At 41.6% G+C, this 27714-nt stretch overlaps 1 protein-coding gene across 2 annotated transcripts in view; it reads left to right on the plus strand.

Annotated features, from left to right (window-relative positions):
- The window catches only part of LIPH (lipase H), a 53470-nt gene that overhangs the window by 3856 nt on the left and 21900 nt on the right, over positions 1-27714 (plus strand). For both annotated transcript variants that reach the window (XM_027538964.1, XM_027538970.1), the window contains exons 2-5: positions 13158-13525; positions 14611-14719; positions 22962-23063; positions 25222-25311. In XM_027538964.1, the coding sequence (XP_027394765.1) occupies positions 13158-13525; positions 14611-14719; positions 22962-23063; positions 25222-25311 (669 nt within the window). The remainder of the gene's footprint in view (positions 1-13157; positions 13526-14610; positions 14720-22961; positions 23064-25221; positions 25312-27714) is intronic.

The following is a 27714-nucleotide window of genomic DNA, read 5'->3' on the forward strand; positions in this document are numbered from 1 at the left end:
TCTCAGTCTGGCTCAGGATGGATTTTTAATGCCAAATTCAGTGTTGTTCTCTGCATAAAAAATATAAACTGAGTTACTTTTCAGATTAAAAAGAAAAAATCAGTAGAATTTCATTGTAGGGACATGTCACCTTCCCCTTCCACTTCTCTCTTCAAAGTAGGAGTCCAACTCATTTTCTAATTTCTCCGAGTCAAAATTTCTGGACTAAAGAGATGTTTATTTCTGAGACTTTTGGAAGTTCCTGCAGAACAATGTTTTTAAGCAAGCTTAAGTGTGTGCTCAGGTGTGGGTTTCTGGAAAGCTCCTGGCTCCATCAGTCAACATGTGGTGGGCTGTGTGTCCTGGACACTGACTTGGCATCCACTGCCCAGAAGGCAAAATATTCAACAGTGTATTCCTTCATCTACGTCTGAATCTCAGGATTTTTAGGCAGCATCGAGTCAATATACCCTGTCTGTGGACCTCTGTTCTAAAGAAGTTATTCATACACATTTGCGTCATGTTTAGAGGTGGGGGAAATGAAAGCTGGAGCCCGCCTTGGAACCCAAAATTTGACAGGAAAGAAGTGTGAGTCAGAGCCCTCCCTGTTTTAGTTCCTAACTCAATATGGTGCATCAGGGTGAAATTAGGTGGAATTTCACTGCTGTCACAGGGGTTTGGAGGTTAGTGAACTGAACTTCACCAATCATGGGTCTGAGAGAAATTGACAGTTTGACTTTTGATAAGCTGACTCGGCCATATTGAGAGGTTTAATAGGAAACTGTCTTTGCTCATTGACTCTCATAGAATCTCAGAACCTTCTGTCCTCTTGCCCCACTCACAATTGCTTTATCAGTGGGATATTTCCACCTACAGTTCCATCATCTCCCTTCACAGACACCTCTTTGGATGTGAATGAGGAGTTTCCTCTTTCTGTAGGAGTTTTCCCCAATCAGACACGTGGGAGATGAAATCGGTTCTTCCAAAGGCAGGTAGGAGCCAAAAGCCAGAACTGAGCATGACCCCAAGATAGCATGGGCATTTAGCATCAAGGCAGTGTATCTTGCGAATACAGAGCCAAAGGATCCCTTGGAAGTTTATATCAGAAAGGAAGCAAGATTGTCAGTGATCAGTCTGAAGGAATCACACTTTTCTATCCAACTGAGACTCACTCGAAATAAGCCAATCTAGGGAAATAGATTTCTCCCTGTTTTTTTGGTTGTAGCCTAAAGAAATACAGCTGGTGGATAAAAACAAAATATATCTTTCCAATCAAGAGGACATTTTATGTAACTAACTCAACTTTCTGTGGTAAAACAAAATAATAGTTATATTTAGTCCCTAAGGCTGCAAATAAGAGTAATTTGTTGTGCACAGAAACAGCTAGCTACAATCACTCCCCAACTGCCAACAGACTGACCAAAGTCAGGGCTTTATTTAGCCTGCAGTGGTAGAAAATGGAGGTCTGTCAACCTCCATTTCCAAGGTGAAAGAAAGCAAACTGGAAAATGAGGAGCCTGATTTGATTGTGACCGAAAAATGAAACTTCTGCCCAGTCACCTCCAAAGGACTTTTTATCTTTTTTTCACTTTTTTTTTTTTTTAATAATTTTGTCTATTTACTGTATTTTTGGATGTACTGGGTCTTTGTTGATGCTCGGGTTTTTTTCCCTCTAGTTGCAGCAAGTGGAGGCCACTCTCTGCAGTGTGTGAACTTCTCACTGCAGTAGCTTCTCTTGTGGAGCATGAGGCTCCAGGAAGCATGGGCTTCAGTAGTGGCAGTTCCCAGGCTCTGGAGCACAGGCTCAGGAGTTGTGGTGCACAGGCTTAGTTGTTCTGAGGTATATGGGATCTTCCCGGACCAGGATTCTGTGTCTCCTGCATTGGCAGGCAGATTCTTCACCACTGAGCCACCAGGGAAGCCCCACCCTGTTTTTTTTAATTCTTTCCCTGAAAGTGTGAAATTACAGGAGCAATTTTTTAAAAATCAGTTTTATTAAGATATAATTCACATACCATACAATCCACCCATTTAAAGTGTTTTCTAATATATTCACAGATATATGCAACTGTCACCAGTCAATTTTAGAGCTCTTTCGTGACCTCAAAAGGGAATTGATTACCCTTTACTGTACCCCATCTCTCCATCTCCTCCCATCCCCAAGCCCTAAGCAGCCACTAATCGACTTTCTATCTGTATAGATTTCCCTATTTTGGACATTTCATATGAATAGAATCATATAACATGTGGTCTTTTGTGACTGACATCTTTCACATGTTATAGCATTTTCAAGATTCATCCGTGTTGTAGCATGTGGAACCATGTTTGTTACCTAAAAGGTATTTATTAGCCAAAAAAACCTGCTTGATATAAAGGTGAAAAAACACCTACCTGATCAACATTCTAATTACAAGAGTAAAGTATGGTTATTTTCAGGTCTTTAAAAAAAATATGTTTCTTAATTTATTTTTCTGGCTGTGTCGGATCAGGTGGTAGTTGCAGCACACAGCCTCTCTAGCTGTGGCACTCCGGCTTAGTAGTTGAGGCTCATGGGCTTAGCTGCTCTGAGGCATGTGGGGTTTTAATTCCTTGCAACTGCCCTTTCATTGCAAGGTGGATTCTTAACCACTGGACCATCAGGGAAGTCCCTGTTTTCAGATATTTTAACTAAAAGAAATGTAAACTTCTTGGTATATTAATTTTTTTAGATTAGGGTTGTCTTTGGTGAGTAAGAAAGTCCTGGAGAATTTATTTGCTCTTGTCCTTTCAAATCAGCTAGTTGGAAGATCTTAGAATTTCATTTCCTAAAGGAATGCTAGAGTGGGCTAAATGGCTAAGGAATAAGGGACCAACTTTATTTTAATATGAGCAAGTTGATGATCCAAATAGATTATTTGTTTTACCTTGTCAGGGAGAAGAACCTCACTTGTATACTGGCTAATAAAGCTTCCCTTTTCCAAATCCTTGGTTGAATTAAGGAAACTAAAATGATGGAAGGAAGGAATTTATTTAGCACTTGTTTTATGTCAAATCTCATACTAAGTGATTTACTTATTTAGTCTTCATAATCCTATGAGATCAATACTATTAACCCAATTTATCAATATCATTAACAATTACTAGTTTGGGGGACTTCTCTTGTGGTAAAAAGTGGCAGAAAGTAAAGAGGAACTAAAGAGCCTCTTGATGAAGGTAAAAGAGAGTGGGAAAAGCTGACTTAAAACTCAACATTCAAACAACTAAGATCATGTCATCCAGTCCTATCATTTCATAGCAAATATGAAAATATGGAAACAGTGTCAGATTTCATTTTCTAGGGCTCCAAAATCAATGCAGATGATGACTGCAGCCATGAAGTTAAAAGACACTTGCTCCTTGGAAGAATAGCTATGTCAAATCTAGACAGTGTTTTAAAAAGCAGAGACATCACTTTGCTGACAAAGGTCTGTATAGTCAATTCTATGGTTTTTTCTGTAGTCGTGTATGGATGTAAGAGTTGGACCATAAAGAAGGCTGAGTGCAGAAGAATTGACACTTTCAAACTGTGGTGCTGGAGAAGACTTTTGACAGTCCCTTGGACAGCAAGGAGATCAAACCAGTCCATCTTAAAGGAGATCAACCCTGAATATTCATTGGCAGGACTGATGCTGAAGCTCCAATACTCTGGCCACCTGATGCAAAGAGCTGACTCATTGGAAAAGACCCTGATGCTGGGGAAAACTGAGGGCAAGAGGAGAAGTGGGCAACAGAGGATGAGATGGTTGGATGGCATCACTGACTCAAAGGACATAAATTTGAGATATGTTAAAACTCAGGGAGATAGCAATGGACAGAGAAGCCTGGCATGCTGCAGTTCATGGGGTCGCGAAGAGTCGGACAAGATTTAGTGGCTGGAGAACAGCAATAACATGTGGTGGTCCAATGATTAAAACTCCGCACTCCCAATGTAGGGGGCCCGGGTTCAATCCCTGGTCAGGGAACTAGATCCCACATGCCACAACTAAGACCCGGCACAGCCAAATAAATAAACAGAAAAATAAATAAAATAGTTACTAGTTTTTTGGCATCTACAATGTATCATGTTAACACTTTAGATACTTCACAGGCATTTTCTCTCATTCTCTCATCAGACCTGACAGCCAGGCTGGGATTAGAGTGTGGCAAGTAAGGCACTCACCAAGTGCAACATTTGGAAGGGACACCAAAATAGTAATCAAGATAAGTCAACTTATGACTTTTTTTTTAATGCAGTAAAATATTTTATTTTTGTAATATTTTAATGCAACACAAGTGATACTTTAATATCTAAATATTTTACTCTGTGATACTTTAATATCTAAATATTTTACTCTTATTTAATATTTAATGCAAATTTGGAAAACTCAGCAGTGGCCACAGGACTGGAAAAGGTCAGTTTTCATTCCAATCCCAAAGAAAGGCAATGCCAAAGAATGCTCAAACTACTGCACAGTTGCACTCATCTCACACGCTAGTAAAGTGATGCTCAAAATTCTCCAAGCTAGGCTTCAGCAATATGTGAACCGTGAACTTCCTGATGTTCAGGCTGGTTTTAGAAAAGGCAGAGGAACCAGAGATCAAATTGCCAACATCTGCTGGATCATGGAAAAAGCAAGAGAGTTCCAGAAAAACATCTATTTCTGCTTTATTGACTATGCCAAAGCCTTTGACTGTGTGGATCACAATAAACTGTGGAAAATTCTTCAAGAGATGGGAATACCAGACCACCTGATCTGCCTCTTGAGAAATCTGTATGCAGGTCAGGAAGCAACAGTTAGAACTGGACATGGAACAACAGACTGGTTCCAAATAGGAAAAGGAGTTCGTCAAGGCTGTATATTGTCACCCTGTTTATTTAACTTCTATGCAGAGTACATCATGAGAAACGCTGGGCTGGAAGAAACACAAGCTGGAATCAAGATTGCCAGGAGAAATATCAATAACCTCAGATATGCAGATGACACCACCCTTATGGCAGAAAGTGAAGAGGAACTCAAAAGCCTCTTGATGAAAGTGAAAGTGGAGAGTGAAAAAGTTGGCTTAAAGCTCAACATTCAGAAAACGAAGATCATGGCATCCGGTCCCACCACTTCATTGGAAATAGATGGGGAAACAGTGGAAACAGTGTCAGACTTTATTTTTCTGGGCTCCAAAATCACTACAGATGGTGACTGCAGCCATGAAATTAAAAGACGCTTACTCCTTGGAAGGAAAGTTATGACCAATCTAGATAGCATATTCAAAAGCAGAGACATTACTTTACCAACAAAGGTTCGTCTAGTCAAGGCTATGGTTTTTCCAGTGGTCATGTATGGATGTGAGAGTTGGACTGTGAAGAAGGCTGAGCGCCGAAGAATTGATGCTTTTGAACTGTGGTGTTGGAGAAGACTCTTAAGAGTCCCCTGGACTGCAAGGAGATCCAACCAGTCCATTCTGAAGGAGATCAGCCCTGGGATTTCTTTGGAAGGAATGATGCTACAGCTGAAACTCCAGTACTTTGGCCACCTCATGCGAAGAGTTGACTCATTGGAAAAGACTCTGATGCTGGGAGGGATTGGGGATAGGAGGAGAAGGGGACGACAGAGGATGAGATGGCTGGATGGCATCACTGACTCGATGGACGTGAGTCTGAGTGAACTCCGGGAGTTGGTGATGGACAGGGAGGCCTGGCGTGCTGCAATTCATGGGGTCGCAAAGAGTTGGACATGACTGAGCGACTGATCTCATCTAATCTGATCTGATCATGCATAGATGATATTTTAATGCAATATTTTTAAAAGATCAAAATCAACACAAATCTATGATGAACAGAATGTCAAACATTTTACTAAGATATATTACTGATCATTTTACTTGTCGGTGTTATTGTACAACAAAAAAAATCATTTCTAATTGTCCTGCATTTCTGGCTCCGTGACAACTTACTTCCTTGCTAGGTGGTTTATATTATAAGAGGTGACCACAGTGTATGAACAGATTAAATAATGAAGGGTTATTCTTCACTTGGTTCAAAATATGGGAGGATATTTTGATAAATAAATGTATACTTGTATAAATATGTATGGATTTCCCAGGTGTACTAGTGGTAAATAAGCTGCCTGCCAATGCAAAAGACATAAGAGATGCAGGTTGGATCCATGGGTTGGCAAGATCCCCGGGAGAAGAGCTTGGCAATCCACTCCAGTATTCTTGCCTGGAGAATCCCCATGGACAGAGGAGCCTGGTGGGCTACAGTCCATGGGGTCGCAAAGAGTCAGACAGGACTGAAGTAACTTAGCACACACATGTAAAAGCGTACATTTACATGGTGTGTTTTTTCTTTTGCCTTGGGCTCACTATGACTCTGCAAAGCACTGCCTGACAGATTGGCATTATTACGATCATTTTACACGTGCAAAACTGAGGCCTGGAGAGGTTAGGTAATTAATTAAGAGAAATCACATAACTCATAGGCAATGGCGTTGAACTTCAAACCTAGGTCTGTCTCCAAAACCTAGGCTCTTTCCAAAATTGTGTTGTGTTTTTGTGTAAGACCTTAGACCAGAGTTGGCAAGGGCTTGCCGGGTAGTGCAGTGGTCAAGAATTTACCTGCCAGCGCAGGTGATGCAAGAGACAGGTTTGATTTCTGGGTCAAGAAGATCCCTTGTAGTAGGAAATGGCAATCGCTCCAGTATTCTTGCCTGGAAAATTTGGTTAAGATATTAGACCAAAGCTGGCAAACTTCTGTAGAGAGCCAGATAGTAAATATTTTCAGCTCTGTGGGACAGTGGTCACTGTTAAACCACTCAATTTTGGTTATACCAAGAAAACAACTAAAGACAATATGCTAATGATCATGGCTGGATTTGGCCCATGGGCAGTCATGTATTAGATTATAATAAAGTATCTCAGGCACATATAATTTATCTCTGAAGATAGCTAGCTTTTCCTGTCATCCTATTTGAATATGTTTCTTTTAATTTAACAGAAGGAAGACAGTAAATGATAATCAGCCCTGCCCTACCCAAGGGTCTGAATTCATCAATGGATGGGAGACGTCACCCATCCAGCTGTTATTTTCTGATTGTAAACAGGAAATGGCATTTCAAAGGCATTGAATTTCAAAGTAGTCTGAAGAGTAAAGGCAAAGTTTCTCCCCTTTCAAATAAACTCTAATAGAAGAGGTTAAGCTTTAGAAACCCGTTTAACATGTTCTGCTGAGCTGTTAATACTACCTCTGAGCAAACTTGACTTTGTAACAAAACAACGAAATAACGAGGTTTGCTTTCTGAAGGCATGTGTGTGTGTGTGTGTGTGTGTGTGTGAGTTGCTCAGTTGTAGTGAATAGCCCTTCCCTTCTCCAGGAGATCTTCCTAACCCAGGGATCAAACCCAGGTCTCTCATATTACAGGCAGATTCTTTACAGTCTGAGCCACCAGAGAAGCCCAAAGTAAAATGTAAAGAACTATATGAGGGTGAAGCAATGTAACAAATTTGTTATTCACATGTATCTACTCCTTACATGCTTTCCAAAGTGCCTGAGAATTTCAGGCCCAACAACAAGACAAGTTCTTGAGCTTGGTGCTGGGTACACACCACTAGACTAAAAACAACGCAGTGCCTGCCCTAGAGAGGCTTAAACCAATTTGTAACATAGTCCAAAATAAGATAAATGTAATATATTCTTTTAAAAATGGTGTTAATTCTGAGAGGAAAAGGATTAATAACTTAAGCAATTTTAAACAAAGAACTTTGGGGTGGAGTGCACGACCTATTGTTGTTTGCATATGATTTTCCAGGCTGTGTCTCCTGCAGATGTATTTCTAATAATTTCAGTCACAATGCATTTCATGCTTCATTTACTTTATAAACATTATGTCATACACTATATAGTATTTATATGAATCACTCTGAATGGCTGACTGATGTGTTAATAGATTGATATCCGTCTATCCAGGAAATATTTGAGGCAGGCCCTGTTCTTGGCACTGGGAATGTAAGAATGGACAAATGGTCAAATAGATTAGTTTTCTTGGAACTTCTGTGCTAGTGGGGGAAGTTATTTCAGAAAAGGAAAAAATGTTTCAGGTTTGTGGTATGAAAAAACAGGTAAAATTTATGGGAAAAAATGGAGTGGAATTCACCACAAGGAGGAAGTAGAATATCTATAAATCCTGGGGGAAAGCATATAAAGTCAGAGCATCATTTAGTCCAAGGAGTTCACTTACAGATGAGAATAATATAGTGAATATGTTATCCACTAGCCACCCCACACTTATCCAACTTAAAAAAAAAAAGTCAAGTTTAATTGTAACTAATCAAACTGCATCCAGGAACGTCTCGGAACAATCAAACAAAAGAAACAGGATAAAATTGTCCTATTGAAAAAATTAACAGTTTCTACCAGCCCCAGAGCCTGTGAGGGTTAGATCACGGGCAGTCCCTCATTCCTAAGGCTGGTTCTGTCCCCCATGCAAGTTTCTTATCCCTTGAGCACAGCTGGGGATGGGTGAAGGGCCATCCAGGAGCCTGTCTTGAAAGCAAGAGCGAGTCATTCAGGAGCGAATGGAGAAGGCCAGGCAAAGGACTCACTGTGAGCAATGATCTTGTACTTGCTAGAACTAAAACTACATAACCAGGGAAATACAGTTCTAGAAGATAAATTTTATATAAACTTCACCTTCATTATCCATGGCAGTTCCTGTTCTGTAAAGGCGCTCAGGCACTGAAGTAGCAGTTACTGGACCATTGCTCAGAGGGGAAATAAAGGGTTAGGTTCTGGGGAGCCTCTGGTTACAGCATTTTTTTTGACTGATCAATCAATACATAATCTGATTTTACATGTGTTTCTGTTTAAAGACACTGTATTTAATACATATCATTGACTCGCTAACATTGAACTCATGGCTGTACTATAACTCATAGCTGAACAAAGCTTATGTAACACATTTTCTCTGGAAGGTAACATCACAGCCTTTATGAGTTTAGAAACTCCAGCCAGCAATTGAGGACTATGTTTGGGGGATTTTAAACAGAGAAATCACAAAGTAAAGGCACAAGAAGCAAAAAATGTGGCAGTAAGAGGCTAGGAAAAGGACATTTGTTGCAAGAACTGAAACAAGAAGGCAGACGTTGGTGTGTTTGACCACTGCTGAGAGTGTCGTGTGGAGCAACTCAGATTTTTCTTTTTGCCACTCGGCACGGGTCTGCGCATGATTAATTTCAGGGGTTACAAATATATTTGGGTTTTATTTTAGGTCTTTAGATAGAGTGTTTACTACTGTGCTTTATCACTTACAAATATTCTGCATTCTTATTTTATATGCATTAAATATTATGTAATTTTTTAATTTATTAAAAATAAAATTTCTGCCCTCAAGGGCTCCCAGTCTGCTGCTGAGGTGTGGGTGGCAGTCACACTCCTCTTTCCTCTGGGTTTTAACTAACTGAGAAACTGACCCGTGGCTAAAAGTGTCAGCTTTATTGTTGACATAGCTGGATTTTGAAAAAGTGGAAGCCAAATCATTTTCTCCTTCTAATGTAAAACAGAGGTCCCCTGCTGACCTTTCCTCAAGTGGCAGGGTCTACCTGTCACCACGGAGGAGGATAGAGGAGAGAAACCATGGAAGGGAAATGGAAAGAGGGGGCCCCCCTTCCTAGGGAGTGGAGTGGGCATCCCTGGGATGAGGCACACCCAAACCACTGAGATGCAGAGCAAGGGTGAGAAATGTTTGATTTGGGGGATTACAAATAAATTTTGAGTAGGTGAATTTACAAGTATGAAATTCCTGAATGAAGAGGACTGACTGTATTTTGACAGAGGGAACCCAAAGTGTATGTTTGTGCGAGTACATTTGTGTTTGTGTTCTTAAAAAAGGGTTAAGGAGGATATACAATACAGGAGGCAATATGTGAGCAGTAGCTTTCTCAACTTTCTTGGTAGATTTGGAGGAGCTAGAATAATAACACTAAATAGAACAGAAACACTCTCTGAGTCATATACCAGTACAAAGAGGCTTAAATATTTATTTTTAAACTGAAAAAGTAATCGCCAGAAGAGCTAAAAGTAATTTTATAACTAATAAAAATCAGGAGGTAGACACTGGATCAGAGAGGAGAAGTACTGAGTATGCTAATGCCCTCATCATTCATATCAGAAAGTCATTAGACACTGTCTCGAGTTACTCAAGCAAGGACTGGAGCACAATAAGGAAAGACAACTGTTCTGACAAAGATCAGCAGCCGGATTCATGGCAGAATTTTAAAATATGCTCCACGACAGTCTGAAATACAGTTTCCAGATGCCCCAAACTCCTTGCCAGGGGTTCACAGTGGAGCATAATTAAATCTGAATAAATATACCTACGTCTGGAGCACTTCTGCATATAGTCCACTGACCTACAATCCACACACTGACATCCCGTAAAATAGAAACAAAAGGATTTCATATAAAGTTATAGAGCTCAATTTTTTCTTGCCAGAAAAATTAAAGCGGGCTATAAACTTCCCAGCATGAGAAAGAAAATACAATGGAAAAAAAAGCAAAAGAGCGACAGGCAAAATCCACATAGCCTTTTCCAGAGCGCAAAGCCATTATAAACATAACTAAGACATTTAAAAATACTTGAAGTTACAGCGGTTCTATCAAGTGAAAAATAAATATTTACGTGTTCTGCCCTTCTTGCCTTTCAGTAACTGTCAACTTTAAGGGCTTCTAGAAAGGACTCAGCAGGCCAAAAAGATCACCCATCCTGTAGACATTAAAGTTGGCAGTTGCGGCTGAAAAACAGCTTTGGCCCCAAACTTCAGGACGCATCTCTGAGCCTTGCAAGTGCTCAGATACGTGGTTTTATGACACTTTGACCTAGTATGGCTCATTTGGCTCAAAATGAACAAACACAGTAATTAAGCAATCCCCTTCTTTGGAAAGGGCACTCTATCTTCCCCAATATGATCTCATTCATAATTAATATCCACTACATAACGCTCTTGGGCAGGTAGGTAGAGAGTGAAAAATGACATGACTTCCCCAGGCCACCTGGTGAGTCAGTCACACAACCAGGAACAAAACCCAGTTTTACTGATGGCTACGTCCCACAGGCTCAGCCCTACTTCGGCACTCTTCAATAAAATGATTAACTGGACAATTATTTACTGTTGGGCTTGTTCTACAAGCACCAGATAAGTTTCAGTCCAGGTTCTCCTGGGACAAGCAATCTACAGGAAGGGAAAAATGAAAGGGGCCAACTGATGGAGAAAATGTTTACATAGATGAATAAGTCCTGGGTGTATAATACACAGCATGGTAGTTAAAAAATACTGTATTGTATATTTGAAATTTATTGAGAGTTGATTTTAAATGTTCTCTTCTCAATATACACACAGTAACTAGGTGAGGTGATGAGTGTGTTAACTAACCTTATTGTGGTAATCATTTCTTAGTATATATAATATAAAGTGATGTCATATGCCTTAAACTTACTCAATGTTATTTGTCAGTTATGTCTCAATAAAGCTGAGAAAAAAAAGAAAAAGATAGTATTTACACTGCGAGGAGGCCTCACTGCACAATCTACTAGACAGTATAAAAGAAGGATGTGTGATTTGGGGGCTCAACTTTTTAAAATTATTTATTTATGTCTCCACTGGGTCTTTGTGGCTTTGCAAGAGCTTTCCTTAGTTGCTACAAGTGGGCATTACTCTTTTTGGGGGTGCACAGGCTTTTCACTGTGGTGGCTTCTCTTGTTGCAGAGCACAGTCTCTAGGAGCATGGGCTCTGTAGTTGGTCCGCAGCATGTGAAATCTTCCCGGACCAGGGATCAAACCTGTGTCCAGGTGGATTCTTATCCACTTCACCACCAGGGAAGTCCCTGGGGCTCAATTTTTAACCATGTCTTTTCTAGGGTAAGAGATTTCAAAGCCTCCGTAATTTTCTGTGTGTGTGGCTGTGCTGGGTACTTGGGTGGCATGCGAGCGGCCTATCACTCATTAATTATTTTGCCCTCAAATTATCCCAGATCTGGTCAGTGGAAGCCCCTTCCAGTTGGTTCCTGTGTCCCTGTGACATGTTTTTAAACACTGTCTCAATTTCTGCCATTATGAGATGCTCTAGGCTCTTCTTTTTTTTAAAAAATTCTTTCTTTCTTTCTTTATGGCTGTGCTGGGTCTTCATTGTTGCATGGGCTTTTCTTTAGTTGCTGTGAGGGGGGGCTACTCTGTAGTTGTGATGCTTGGGCTTCTCATGCCAGTGGCTTCTATGTTGTGAGGCACAGGTTCTAGGGTGCATTGGTTTCACTGGTTTCAGGCTCTAGAGCATGGGTTCAATAGTTGTGATGCCCAGGCTTAGCTGCATGTGGGATCTTCCCGGACCAGTGATCAAACCTGTGTCTCCTGCATTGGCAGGCGGACTCTTTACCGCTTAGCCACCAGGGAAGCTCTCTAAGCTCTAAGCTCTCTTAAGCTGTTCTCTTTACATCCCCAGCCTTTCTTTTAAGGCCATTCTTCGGGTCCAGTCAGCAGGGTGAATGCTTAAAGATGATGCTTGAGCAAAGAAGGAAAGGCCTGAGAAAGGCCACCATGGTTAAGTTTCAGATGCGTTTGAAAGGTGTAGAGCCAGGCACACCATGTTCTCCACCACCACTGCAGTTGGGAGCTGTGGACAAGGAAAGATGCTTTGACCCCGTAGATTCAGTTACTAAGTCCTCTACTATGTGCTGGGTACTGTGATGGATATATGAGATTAATCATAAGCCACCATTTCAAGGAGACTGTGGTCTAATGGGATAGACATCCATATAAAGAAATATCCATAGTACATCCCTGAAAATGTCTTCATTGTGCTGTCAATGTGGCACAGAGAGGAGCTGGGGAGTTCTGGGTTGAAGGACAGACGGTAACTAAGGCTGGGAGAGTTGGAGAAGGCTTCATTCACTAAGGTAACTTTGGGGTTATACCTTAAAAGAGGGTAGGATTTCAAAAGATGATTTTCTGAGTGAAAAAGAAGACACCACTTATGAACTCTAAATCAGATATGATGTTTAAACTTCATTCAACTAGATCCAGCCTCTTGCTAGGTACAGTAAGACACATGGAAAGAACTCCAGTGAGTGTAGGACAGAACTCCTGTTTGATGTCTGTCTAAGGAAAGAGCTGTCATGATACCATCTAATTTTTATTTTCAGACACAGATGAAACATGTCCTTCATTTACCAAACTGAGTTTTCACAGTGCAGTGGTTGGAACAGGACTAAATGTGAAGCTGATGCTCTACACAAGGAGAAACCCAACCTGCGCACAAGCCATCAACTCCACAGTTTTGGGGAACTTGAACGTGACTAAGAAAACCACCTTTGTGGTCCATGGATTCAGGCCGACAGGCTCTGCTCCAGTATGGATAGAGGACTTAGTAGAGGGTTTGCTCTCTGTAGAAGACATGAATGTGGTTATCGTTGACTGGAATCGAGGAGCTACAACTGTAATGTACAACCATGCCTCTAGTAAGACCAGAAAAGTGGCAACAGTCTTGAAGGAATTTATCGACCTAATGTTGGTAAGGAGGCATTCTCTTAGATGGTTCAGAGCCAAATTGGAATTGGCTCATTATCTGGATATTTAAAGCCAAGAGATATCTACAGTGATCAGGAGGACTATTTTTGCAGTGTTTTGCAAATGTTATTTGAATAAGCCCCCAGGAGGGTGAAGGGAAGGTCCATCGGTATGGTTGTGTGGGTTGTTCACTGAACAGGGAATCCATCTAAGAGAGCACCATTGTCTCTGTAGACACTGTAATTTATATACCTATTATAATAAATTTCTAGTGAATGACAGCAAAGTGTCCTGGGGAAGGGACATCTTTTTCTAACTCATATAAAGTTACCTAACGGGTAGGAGAGGTTTCCTGGCTTCAATGCTCAGTTTCCTCAACTTCCATAGCTCTTCCTTTTCTTAGACCTGCCAAAAGTTTAGAGATCAGATTATCCAAAACCAAAACTGATATACCCAATCTGATAAAAAGTGATTTGACATCGGGACTATTTCAGAGAGCCACACCTGGTGGCCACTGTGGCCAGGGGTGACATAAATTTTACATGAGCTCCTCAGCTAAGCCACCGCCCTTGGGAAAGGGAATATTAAAATGACTCATGACCAGCTATCCCAGGACTAGGACAATATGCCCTGCCCCTGTCTTCCTTCTTCCCTCTCTATGGTAGTTCATTAACCAAGCCAGCATGAAGATAAAGGAGTTCATTAAAATATTTGGTTGCCCTTCTCCTCAGTGGGGAAGGCTTTAAGATGTCTCAGCTTGGTTCCCAGCAGAAGCACGAATGGAGACACCATGGCATAAAAATTAAGGCAGGTTTGTATTTGGACAGACCAGTTTGAATTCTGTCCTACTCCCTTCCAACAGCTGTTTCACCTTGGGAAAATGACTTCAGCCCAGTCAGTTAGTTTCCTCATCTGTATTATCAAAAGAATAGCATCTAGTTTGTGGGGGTGTTGTGACATTTTAATAAGGTAATGGACATAAGGCGCTTAGAAATGTTTCTCCAAAGTCAACAGTTAGGAAATTTCTCCAGGTATTGTCAACTCCTTGGCCCCTCACAATTTTTAACAATGGACCTTTTGAAATTCCAGGCAGAAGGAGCTTCTCTGGATGACATTTACATAATTGGAGTAAGTCTAGGAGCCCACATAGCTGGGTTTGTTGGAAAGATGTACGATGGCCAGCTGGGGAGAATTACAGGTAAGAATTACAGGTAAGGCTTCCTGTGAATGGGCTCAGGATAACCAGCCTGTGGACTGTGTTTCCTGGGGGAGCATGATACAGGCAATCCAAGTCCTTGGGTTCCAAGTCAGCTCTTCTAATTACTTAACCGCTCTGAGCAAATGTCCTCTTGTGCAAAGGGAAGACCATAGTAATAACTGACTTCAGCAGTATTAAATTTATTATTTAATAAAATATGTGCAAACACTTTATAAATTGTGTATGCTATAGAAAAGTTTGGTGGTGACTTTATTTCTCTATGGCTACAGAAACAGCCATGTCCCATGATGGGGATTTTGCCCCAAGCAGATAGCCTTCCTTTCATTTAATCCGAGATTGTTTGACCTACATATGTAATATAGCCCCAGGCATAGCCGGAGCCTTAGGGTAGGTAAATGAGATGGGAATTATGTTGTCTGGAGCTTACTCTGTGACTATCAGCTTTCAGACCAAGAAGAATAAAAACCCTCAGAAACACAGCAGGTGAAACTCCAAAGAAAGATCCCTTTGCTGGGTTCATTTGCCTGGTGCTCAGTAACTTTCCACAGTGACAGATGAAGGGCTGGGGGAGGCTTTCTCTTTTAGAGAGGCAAGGCTTCTGGCCATCCGTATCTTTTCCAGAATTGATCCTTACCCTGAGATAGCCATTCCAAATCTAGGCAATCTGGAAGGCAGAAGTGAATGGAAGGAGGGAGGGGAGAGGTAAATGATTCAAATCAGCTACAATTGAGAGGTAACCCTTTAAGAGCCACAGGACTGAATGTGGTACTTAACCTTGCATGTGGCCCTGGGCTAGTCTTCTGGCCCCACACCCCTGCCCCTTCTGTCTGTCTCTGTCTCTCATACACACATATACTCCACATTGGCTGTGTCTTCTAACCCTGGTACTTGAGGTCATATTTTTTCCTGGGCTATTTTTTTTTTCTGACTTTCACCCCAAATGCTAAGGTTGCCCTCATCTTATTCACCTGCTTTCCTAGGGAAGCAAAACATTTTTTCAGGTTTTAAAAAAGTATTTATTTATTTGGCTGTGCTGGGTCTTAGTTGCGGCACAGGGAATCTTGGATCTTTGTTGCAGCATTCAGGCTCTTTAGCTGCAACATGCAAACTCTTAGCTGTGGCAATGTGGAATGGAACCTGCGATCCCTGCATTGGAAGTGCGGAATCTTAGTCACTGGACCATCAGGGAAGTCCCTCTTTTTCAATTTTTAAAATTATTACTATAATGTTTTAGAAAGCAACATGTGTTTACTTTTTAAAAATTCATTTTCCCTTATGGGTACAAAGGACAAATAGCTCAAATATGCTTGTTTTCTTTATCTGTTGGGAGCTTCTCCTCTGGGAGCTGGGACTTTTCCCAGTGGTGTGTTTAGAAGCTGATCAGCGCTCCACACAAACACACACACACACACACACGCACACACAAATAAATATATAGCATTTACTGATTCCATGATGTAAATACTCCCACTGTGGCTGATTTTAAGCTACTGACCTGACGTCACTGATCACAAAGTTTGGGAAGAGATAAGCTAAATGGGCTGTCCAGTGCTAGTGTTGGGGGCTCAAGCCCATCATTGTCTTATTCTATCTACCCCCTAATTTTGCTCCTCAGCCACCCAGCCAGCCTGTTCCCACAACTGCTTTGGATGGGAATACAATGTAATCTGGCCTCTGACCATGGAAATTTCCCAAGCCAGCCTCCCTTCCCTGGGCCCACATGGCCCTGCTTTGTGACCTGGACTCAGCCCACAGTCTGCAGCTCAATTTTCTGTCTCCTCTGACTGCCCCATGTTCTCCAATTCCTCATCCTCACTGAGCTCCAACATCAAATTCACCTCTTCCCAAGCGCTTGTCTCAGGGGTAAAGCGTTTCCCTTCCCCACTCACCTCCGACTGCCCTTCTTGAGTGGGATCACTGGATTGTGGGGCGGGAAAGACATAATCCACTCCCAACTCCTAAGAACTGGGCGGTTCTGCTTGCTAACTATCTAGGCCAGACTGTCTGCTTCGTCTCTTTCATTTCCCCTTTGTCTTCTGTTCTTTTCCTTTTCCTCTCCAGGCACATCTCCTGGTATTACTTTTCATTAATTTCTTCAAATGAAGATGAATGGATTTAAAAACATTTCAAGTACCTACATCACTTGATAATACATTAAATTTGAGTCTTATAAAAATCATCTTGGGGTGTTGGATACGGTGCCAACGTGCTGAATCAGGATCTCTGGTCTTGGGATCCAAAAGTCTCTACTTTTATTTATTTTTTAAAAACTAACTTAAGCCTAGCTTTCTTATCTTTTTTAAAAATAATTAATATATTTATCTGGCTGCACTGGGTCTTTGTTGTGGCATGTGGGATCTAGTTCCCTGACCAAGGATAGAACCAGGGCCCCCTGCATTGGGAATGCTAAGTCTTAGCCACTGGACCACCAGGAAGTCCCAGGAGTCTGTGCTTTTCACCAGAAGATTCAGGTGGTCTGAATACCACACATTAAAAAATGACCACAGATCTGTGTTGTCCAATATAGTAGCCATGAACTGCATGTACCATTGAGTACCTGAAATGTAGCTAACACAAACTGAGATGTGCTATAAGTACAAAGCACACACTGGATTTTGAAGAAAAATATATTAAAATATTTTGAAAAATATATTAAAATATATGAAATGTCTTATTAAAAATGAAAGATATATTAGAATATATTAAAATATGGAAAAAGTGATGAAAAATATATTAAAGTTTATTGAAATTTATGAAAAAATATATTAAAAACATACCTTAAATATATTAAAAATTTGGATTTTTTTATATTCATTACATGTTGAAATGAAATTTTACTGCTATATTGGGTTAAATAAACTGGGTTAAATAAAATGCATTATTAAAATCAGTTTTCTTTGTTGTTTACTTTTTAAAAGCGGTTGCTAGAAAATTTTAAACTATATATGTGGCTCACATTATATTTCTATTAGATAGCACTTCATGGTGACCTTTGAAATGGGAGTGAGGGAGGCCCCTAAAGCCACCTGTAAAACAATGGACATTTGTCCTGGGAAGAGGTCAGAGGTCCAGGGCTTTCATCAGATTCTCAAGCTGGTTAATTTTGTAATCAAAGCCAGGGATCACTAGTTAGACACTTTGCTGGTGATCACAGAGCAACAAGAAAGTGCTCCATTTTTGTTGGTTTTGTTTCTGTTCTATAAAAATCTCAGTATTCTGGATTCGGATCTAGGAATGCCTTGGTAAACCTTCTGAAGTAGCAATTAATTCTACCTCTGTTTTGCAGATAAGGAAACTGAGGTTCAGAGAAGTGAAGTAACCTGCCTAAAATCACACAGCTGGTTAATGCTAGGTTTGGGGCTCATGTCACCCCTATCCAACTCCAGTGATCTCTGCTCACACAAAGTATGCAGCTTTTTAAAGATAGTTTGTGATTTCTGGCTGACAGTGTAAGCTGATCATTTGCTATGACTTTTCTCTAAGGAGAGCATATGTTTACTGTGACAGTCCTCATTTGTGTCTTCAGTCCTGGCATAATTATTAATAGCAGCTTTATCACTTATGAAATTGCCCTGGTTTGGACTTTATACGATAAGCCAGTCTTTCAGCCATGGATCTGGAGGCTGCTATAAACTGAGGCTCTTACTGTTCATTTTCTCAGATAGTAAGTGCTGCTGTTTTATGTGAGGAGCGGGAGGCTTCCGCAGCAAGGTGTTTCTGAGGTTCTGAGTTTCTCATGCTTGATAGAGTCCACATGGGGTCTCACTGGTAAGATGGCTCGTTATGTCGACCAAGCAAACAAAGAATAAATCACAGTGATCCTTGAGACTGACCAAATTGCCCAAATGGCATCCTGTTATCTCACTGGCACCTATCTTCTCAAAGCTGTGGAATCTTCTCAGATTCCAGACCTCCAGCTACGTGACCATCCCCTCAGAATTTTTCATTGGTAGGGTGTAAGAAGGACTCTGTCAGAAAGGGAGGACGCTGGTCCTCCTTAAGAGCCAGTCACCCTCTCTTTTTCCTCTAATAAATTTCCCTTTTCTTGCCTGACTGCCTGGGTCGCTCTCTTTTTCTCTGTACTCGCCTTAAAATGCTGTGCTGATATGCTATGGACTTGGGTACCTGGTTATTGATCCACCCCCTCCCACATCAGTTTCAGTTGGGAGCAGACAGAAGAGGAAGAAAAATTGGGGGAGAAAAAGACAGGGAGATAAGAAAAGGAGGCAGATAATGATATACCTCAAGGAATCTAGGGTGTTAGCTGAGGAGAAATGGAGAAACGGGCTAGAACCAGGACTGCTGAGGCAAGGATTCTCTCTCTTGAGTTTTATAGCACTGGGGATAGGAGATGTCATTTAAAATGACCTTCATAGATAAAAACTTGGGGACATCCCTTGAAACCTTTTCCACTCCAGGTAAGTTTCCAGTTAGTAGGACTGGAATGCAAAACTAGGAAGTCAGGAAACACCTGGAGTTGGAGTAACAGGCAAATTTGACCTCGGAGTACAGAATGAAGCAGGGCAAAGGCTAATAGAGTTCTGCCAAGAGAACACACTGGTCATAACAAACACCCTCTTCCAACAACACAAGAGAAGACTACATGGACATCACCAGATGGTCAACACCAAAATCAGATTGATTATATTCTTTGCAGCCAAAAATGGAGAAGCTCTATACAGTCAGCAAAAACAAGACCGGGAGCTGACTGTGGCTCAGATCATGAACTCCTTATTGCCAAATTCAGACTGAAATTGAAGAAAGTAGGGAAAACCACAAGACCATTAGGTATGACCTAAATCAAATCCCTAACGTTTATACAGTGGAAGTGAGAAATAGATTTCAGGGACTAGATCTGATACACAGAGTGCCTGATGAACTATGGACAGAGGTTCGTGACACTGTACAGGAGACAGGGAGCAAGACCATCCCCGTGGAAAAGAAATGCAAAAAAGCAAAATGGCTGTCTGAGGAGGTCTTACAAATAGCTGTGAAAAGAAGAGAAGCAAAAACCAAAGGAGAAAAGGAAAGATATACTCATATGAATGCAGAGTTCCAAAGAATAGCAAGGAGAGATAAGAAAGCCTTCCTCGGCGATCAGTGAGAAGAAATAGAGGAAAACAACAGAATGGGAAAGACTAGAGATCTCTTCAAGAAAATTAGAGATACCAAGGGAACATTTCATGCAAAGATGGGCTTGATAAAGGACAGAAATGGTATGGACCTAACAGAAGCAGAAGATATTAAGAAAGGTGGCAAGAAAACACAGGATAACTGTACAAAAAAGATATTCACGACCCAGATAATCATGATGGTGTGATCACTCACACTCACCTAGAGCTGGACTTCCTGGAATGTGAAGTCAGGTGGGCCTTAGGAAGCATCACTACGAACAAAGCTAGTGGAGGTGATGGAATTCCAGTTGAGCTATTTCAAATTCTAAAAGATGATGCTGTGAAAGTGCTGCACTCAATATGTCAGCAAATTTGGAAAACTCAGCAGTGGCCACAGGACTGGAAAAGGTCAGTTTTCATTCCAATCCCAAAGAAAGGCAATGCCAAAGAATGCTCAAGCGACAGCACAATTGCACTCATCTCACACGCTAGTAAAGTGATGCTCAAAATTCTCCAAGCCAGGCTTCAGCAATATGTGAACTGTGAACTTTCAGATGTTCAGACTGTTTTTAGAAAAGGCAGAAGAACCAGAGATCAAATTGCCAACATCTGCTGGATCATGGAAAAAGCAAGAGAGTTCCAGAAAAACATCTATTTCTGCTTTATTGACTATGCCAAAGCCTTTGACTGTGTGGATCACAATAAACTGTGGAAAATCCTGAAAGAGATGGGAATACCAGACCACCTGATCTGCCTCTTGAGAAACCTATATGCAGGTCAGGAAGCAACAGTTAGAACTGGACATGGGGCTCCGGCCACATCAGCCTGAAGGCGCCCGATCTCGTCTGATCTCGGAAGCTAAGCAGGGTCGGGCCTGCTTAGTATAAAAAAAAAAAAAAAAAAAAGAACTGGACATGGAACAACAGACTGGTTCCAAATAGGAAAAGGAGTACGTCAAGGCTGTATATTGTCACCCTGCTTACTTAACTTTTATGCAGAGTACATCATGAGAAATGCTGGGCTGGAAGAAGCACAAGCTGGAATCAAGATTGCCGGGAGAAATATCAATAACCTCAGATATGCAGATGACACCATCCTTATGGCAGAAAGTGAAGAAGAACTAAAGAGCCTCTTGACGAAAGTGAAAAAAGAGAGTGAAAAAGTTGGCTTAAAGCTCAACATTCAGAAAACTAAGATCATGGCACCCGGTTCCATCACTTTATGGCAAATAGATGGGGAAACAGTGGAAACAGTGGCTTACTTTATTTTGGGGGGGCTCCAAAATCACTGCAGATGGTGATTGCAGCCATGAAATTAAAAGACGCTTACTCCTTGGAAGGAAAGTTATGACCAACCTAGACAGCATATTTGGAGAAGAGTACTCCGGTACTCTTGCCTGGAAAATCCCATGGACAGAGGAGCCTGGTGGGCTGCAGTCCATGGGGTCGCTAAGAGTCGGACATGACTGAGCAACTTCACTTTCACTTCTCACTTTCATGCATTGGAGAAGGAAATGGCAACCCAGTCCAGTGTTCTTGCCTGGAGAATTCCAGGGATGGGGGAGCCTGGTGGGCTGCCGTCTATGGGGTCGCACAGAGTCGGACACGACTAAAGCGACTTAGCAGCAGCAGCAGCAGCAGACAGCATATTAAAGAGCAGAGACATTACTTTGTTAACAAGGTTCATCTAGTCAAGACTATGGTTTTTCCAGTAGTCATGTATGGATGTGAGAGTTGGACTATAAAGAAAGCTGAGCACAGAAGAATTGATGCTTTTGAACTGTGGTGTTGGAGAAGACTTTTGAGAGTCCATTGGACTGCCAGGAGATCCAGCCAGTCCATCCTAAAGGAGATCAGTCCTGGGTGTTCACCGGAGGGACTGATGTTGAAGCTGAAGCTCCAATACTTTGGCCACCAATGCGGAGAGCTGACTCATTTGAAAAGACCCTGATGCTGGCAAAGATTGGGGGCAGGAGGAGAAGGGGACGACAGAGGATGAGATGGCTGGATGGCATCACTGACTCAATGGACATGAGTCTGAGTGAACTCCAGGAGATGCTGATGGACAGGGAGGCCTGGCGTGCTGCGATTCATGGGGTCGCAAAGAGTCGGACACAACTGAGCGACTGAACTGAACTTGGGATCTTCTGGTGTTTTTAGTGTGTGGTTACATCATCATAGGAGCTGCTCTCTTGTTTTGGCAGCTGTTTCATAATGATGGTGAGAAACATCCTACTGACATTGTCCAAGAGCAAGAAATCAGTTCAGGCATTTATGGGGTGGGTTAATTGTGCCGGAACTGACACACACAACTTTATTTCCCTCCTCCACACCTGGTCTAATGCCTGGCCTGACCAATGAGTCTCACACTTTCCCACTCAGTTTGCCAAACCCAATTAAAGGACATAAAAAGCTCAGCAGAGAGAGCTTGCTGCATTGTGAGACTGTGGCTCAGGTTAAGACACTTGAACCTCAGTTCATTCACATGTAAAATAGGAATGACAATAGCTACCTTCCCAGTCTTCTGATGTAAGCTGGTAAATGTGAATAAAAATGGAAACAATAAAGGAGTTTTTTTAATAACAAGGAAGAGAAGCAAAGTTCTAGGTTATTTAAAATGGGATAAACATAAGTGCTGTGTTTACTTTTTGTATGCACCCTTGGATGCTTTTTTTCCTGAGGAGCCAGCCTATCCCTGTCACTGGTCCCCATTTGTCTGTGCACTCCCTACTGTGGGGGCCCACACAGGTACACCTCCAGGGAATTCCTTGGCAGGCCAGTGGTTAAGACTCCAAGCTCTCACTGCCAAGGATTTGGGTTTAATTCCTGGTTGGGGAACTAAGATTCCACAGGCAAAAAGAAAAAGGTACACTTCCGGAGAGAGTCTGGCTGCATTCTCAAGGGGGTGCTGCGAGGGTAACCACCTCCACTGTGGGAAAAGGCTATGGGGCTGTGGAAAGGAGCCTGGCACAGCAGGATGGGAATGTGAGTGCCTGGCCACCGAGGGCGCCCTGCAGCCTGTGAACCATCCTCACCGGGAGGGATCAAAAGCCCGCTGCAGGTGACTCATGGCGTGGGGCTGCCAAGCCAACTCTGTTTTCCTTGCAGGTCTGGACCCTGCGGGCCCTTTATTCAACGGGAGACCTCCAGAGGATAGATTAGATCCCAGAGACGCACAATTCGTTGACGTCATCCATTCTGACACAGACGGTAACATTCCTGTCCTAGTGGGTCAGTGACCATCCCCACCCCCACAAACTCCCAAAGAGCCTCTCCCTGTGGGGATGCTTCTGCAGAGGTGGATCAGGTTCCTCCAGATTCCTTCTTTACCTAAGGGGCAGGCTTCCAAATCCACAGGAAGATTGAAGGGAAGTGGTTTTATGCAGGCATCTAGGACCTCCTGAAAGAGTGGGGGTGCCCTTCTCATCATCTCTTATTTGTAAAGTGATCATCTTGACCCATCAAGGAGAGGCTGGTTTGCACACCATGGACATATATATATATATATATATACATACATATATATATATATTTGGCTGCTCTGGGTCTTAGTTGTGGCAGGTGGGATCGTTTCCTAAAAAAAATTATATATTTATCTGGGTGCTCTGGGTCTTGGTTGTGGCATGTGGGATCTAGTTCTCTGACCAGGGAATGAACCTGGGCCCCCTGCACTAGAAGTGCAGTCTTAGCCATTGAACCACCAGGGAAGTCCCCACACGGAGCATTTGTGAACTGCCTATACCTCTCCAGCTCTCTGTAGATCTTCCTGGCTATTTCTGTCTTTCACGGTGTTGATTTCATTTCCGATACTGGGTACATAACGTGGCGGTTGGGCTGATGTTAAAGATGGGTCTTTATATCCATATGTCTGGGAGGACAGCTGGAGTAGGCACTTAGGGAGGGCAGAGGGGACAGAATGACAGAGTGGTCATTCAGTAGTACATCCCCTTTGTGATACAACCACCTGAAAAACCCTTTACTGGCTATCATGGGCACTCTGGGGTGGTACTGTGTGCCTTAGAATAAATGTCTCTGTGAAATAGCTTGTTTTACTATGTAGTGTCTGAAGTGTTATCCATTTGGATGCAGTACCTCAATGCCATTTCAATTCTGGAGGGTGCAGAGTAATTTATTTTTTGTTCTTGGAAAGAAAGTAAAAGAGGAAAAAGTATAAGTTTTGCAGTCAGGCAGAGGTGGACTCAAACCCCAGGTTTTGTTCTTTCTGGTGACGTCATATTTGTTCCATAGGCCTCTGAGCCCCAGAATCTTCATCTGTAACTTACTTCAAATGAACTTACCAATGGTTACTCTTCAGACATTGCGAATATTAGAAGAAAACTGTATAAAACCCCTAGTATCACACCCATGGACACATGCAGTGTCTCAATACGTAATAGTGGGCTTCCCAGGTGGCGCTAGTGGTAAAGAACTTGCCTGGCAACGCAGGAGACGTAAGAGATGAGGGTTGGATCCCTGGGTTGGGAAAGTCTCCTGGAGGAGGGCATGGCAACCCACTCCAGTATTCTTCCCTGGAGAATGCCCATGGACAGAGGAGCCAGGCGGGCTCTAGTCCATAGGGTTGCAAAGAGTTAGACGTGACTGAGCATGCACGATTATTATTGCAATGATACACTATACATGTGTGTATACATATATATACATACATTCATATATATAATCTTTTAATCAAGGATTTTTTGAGATACAAGGAGATTTTTTGAGATACTTTGGAGATACAAGGTTAAACAGAATAAGCAATTATTAAATCTATCTATAATTTTCTAGGTCTCCATTTTCTAGAAGAGTTTCCAACCTTTTAACCATCCTAGATCCCCCAATTGTAAGTGTTTCTCCTACTAAGTGAAGGTTTCCTGTTTCTTATTCATTAAACACTTACACAAAAGCAATTAGAGGCTCAGGAAGCACCCAGCAATAAGAGTGTTCCAGCCAAATATAAACATGAGACTTATCATTTTATCAGCGAGGCAGTGAATGAGGGCCAAAACTCTCATTTTCAGAAATATCAGACATAAATTCTATTACCAGCTTCCTAGTCTCTTACTTGGAAATCCCTGCTTTCTAGCTATGTGGTTGCTGCGCTGCAGTTAGTCGCTCAGTTGTGTCTGACTGTGATCCATGGACTGTAGCCAGCCAGGCTCCTCTGTCTATGGGGATTCTCCAGGCAAGAATGCTGGAGTGGGTTAACTATCTGACTAACTCTGAACAAAATATTTAAATACATATAATGACAACAATAGCAGCAATGACAAAAATAAGACAATCCCTGCCTATATCCTGTTATAGGCAAATAAGCTATGAGATGGGAAGAGTTCAAAGCAGTATGAAAGCATAGTATATTCTCTTTTAGCACTGGGCTACAAGAAACAATTAGGAAACATAGACTTCTACCCAAATGGAGGATTGGATCAACCTGGTTGCCCCCAAACAATATTTGGAGGTAAGTACAGATCTTTATATTGCACAAAACAGTGGTTTTTAAAGGGTGTATTTTAAAAATCTGATTATCATTCTATGTGGGTTTTTTAAAAATATTTATTTATTTATTTGGCTGCTTCAGGTCTTAGTGTCAGATCTTCCTTGCTTCATGTGGGATCTTTCTTCGTGGCACTTGGACTTTCTTTTCTTGCTGTGAAGCTCGGCTGTCTACTGAGGCACTCCAGTTCTGGGGCACGCAGGCTCAGTACTTGTAGCATACAGGCCCGGCTGCCCCATGGCATGTGGGAATATTAGTTTCCCCACAAGGGATAGAAGCCTCATCCCCTGCATTGCAAGGTGGATTCTTAACTACTGGACAGACTACCAGGGAAATCCCAATGTGAAATTGTTTTTGTTTTTTTTTAAGCTTTATTTTTTGGCTGTGGCAGGTCTTCACTGCTGCACTCAGGCTTTCTCTAGTTGCAGTGCGTGGGACTTCTCATTGCAGTGGCTTCTCTTGTTGCAGAGCCCTCAGGCTTCAGTAGTTGCTGTGCGTAGGTTCAGTAGCTGCGGCTCTTGGGCTCTAGAGCTCAGGCTCAGCAGTTGTGGAGCAAGGCTTGGTTGTTCTGTTGCATGTGGAATCTTCCTGGACCAGGAATAGGACCTATGTCCCTTGGATTGCAAGGTAGATTCTCAACCACTGGACCACCAGGGAAGCCCTGTGGAATTGTTATTAATTGAAAACAAATTTTCTGAGATGATAGAGGTGGTCCAACTACGAATTTTAGATAAAACATTACTACTTAAATATACTACTTTAAACAAGCATAACCATAGGATTAAAAACTATTATGAATTATTTCTCTCTCTTGAAAAGGTATGTCTTTGACTTAGACAGTCCATATTTGACAATCTCTCCTAGAGGAATAATGGAAAATGCAGTAAAAAATCGGAGTGCAAAGATGTTCAACACAGGATTATTTATAACAGTTTTTAGAAATAATCTAAATCTCCAACATAGGAAAATTATTAAATAGCATGGCGCATCCTAAGCAAAGGGATATAATTCTTAAAAAACATGTTGTTAGTTTAATGAAAATATTTCCAATATGAAATATTTACAAAGTGAAAAGGAGACAAAATTAAACAGCATAATCTTAGTTTGTTTTTTAAGTGTATATTTGGACATGTGTTGCTAAGTCGCTTCAGTCGTGTACGACTCTGTGTGACCCCATAGACACCAGTGGACATGTGTAAGTATAGGGAAAAAAGACTAAACATTAAATGCTCCAAATAATTATTAGTGGTGATTTTTGGATATTGGATTTCTAGTTGATTTTTAGGTCATAATTTCCTATTATGTTATATTTTCTGAATGAACATATGTTAGTTTTACAATGAGAAAAAACTCACAAAATAGGTAGTTAGAAGACAACATTAAAGTGTGATGAGGGTACAGAATTTAAAAAAAAAAACCCTAAATGCTCTGAATCTGTATTGCACAATTTTTAGATAAAACTAAACAATCATGGAAATAATTCTAGAAAAAAAATGATCTTGGTACCAAAATAATAGCTGTTTATGGTCCCATGGAAATGCTGTAGCATTTGAAAACGATCCAGATGAAATGGCGTAAGTAGGGCAACCATATTGTACTATAAATAGTGTTTGTTCAATTGTACCATAAATGGTATGTGTTCAAATCCTGTCCCGTGTGCTGTAGTGTAACAACATCCATGAACAGCCAGGATAATGTGCTTTGCTTCTAAAGGACATCCTCCATGGTGTTATTAACTTCATAGTTTCTGCAAGTGGAGGTTCCAGGAACGATAATTAAATGTTGATTTGTCAGATTTTACTCCAGCCAGCTTGGCTGCATGCTTCTCTCTTTTGCCCAGTTTATTTCCTTTTGTCCTTCTCTAATTCCTTCTATGGACATATGTGGACTCTGGAGGAAGAAGAAACATTGATCTGACTCTAGCACCCAGTGCCTCTTCAACTACTGGCTCATAATTACAACTCTTCTTTTGATGTGGTTCACTGTCTGTTATTTAAAAATTCTTCTTTGAGTACTCATCTTTGGGACCCAGTTCCCACTTCTACATGACTTCTCCACCTGACCTATCGACCTGCTGACAAGCCTCTCTGTACTGTAGTCCTTCATCAGCTCCAACTCTTCTGTGCTTCATCACCCCTCTCACCATCACACCACATGGCACCCACCAAGCATTAACCTGCATTTGTCTGTCACCTCTTCTTGCCCATTTATGGCTTTCAGTGCCACATCCTATTGTTCAGCTCCTCTCACTTCACATTTCACCTTTGTAGCAGAACTGGAGCCCCTGCCCCTTATCTGCTCTCATGAGCGCCCTGCGCGCCCCCAGGCCCTTAGGTTTCTGCCAAGTGAGCCCCTGTCTTGGCTTGG

The sequence above is a fragment of the Bos indicus x Bos taurus genome, chromosome 1 (assembly GCF_003369695.1).
Source record: "Bos indicus x Bos taurus breed Angus x Brahman F1 hybrid chromosome 1, Bos_hybrid_MaternalHap_v2.0, whole genome shotgun sequence".
NCBI classification, from domain to species: domain Eukaryota; kingdom Metazoa; phylum Chordata; class Mammalia; order Artiodactyla; family Bovidae; genus Bos; species Bos indicus x Bos taurus.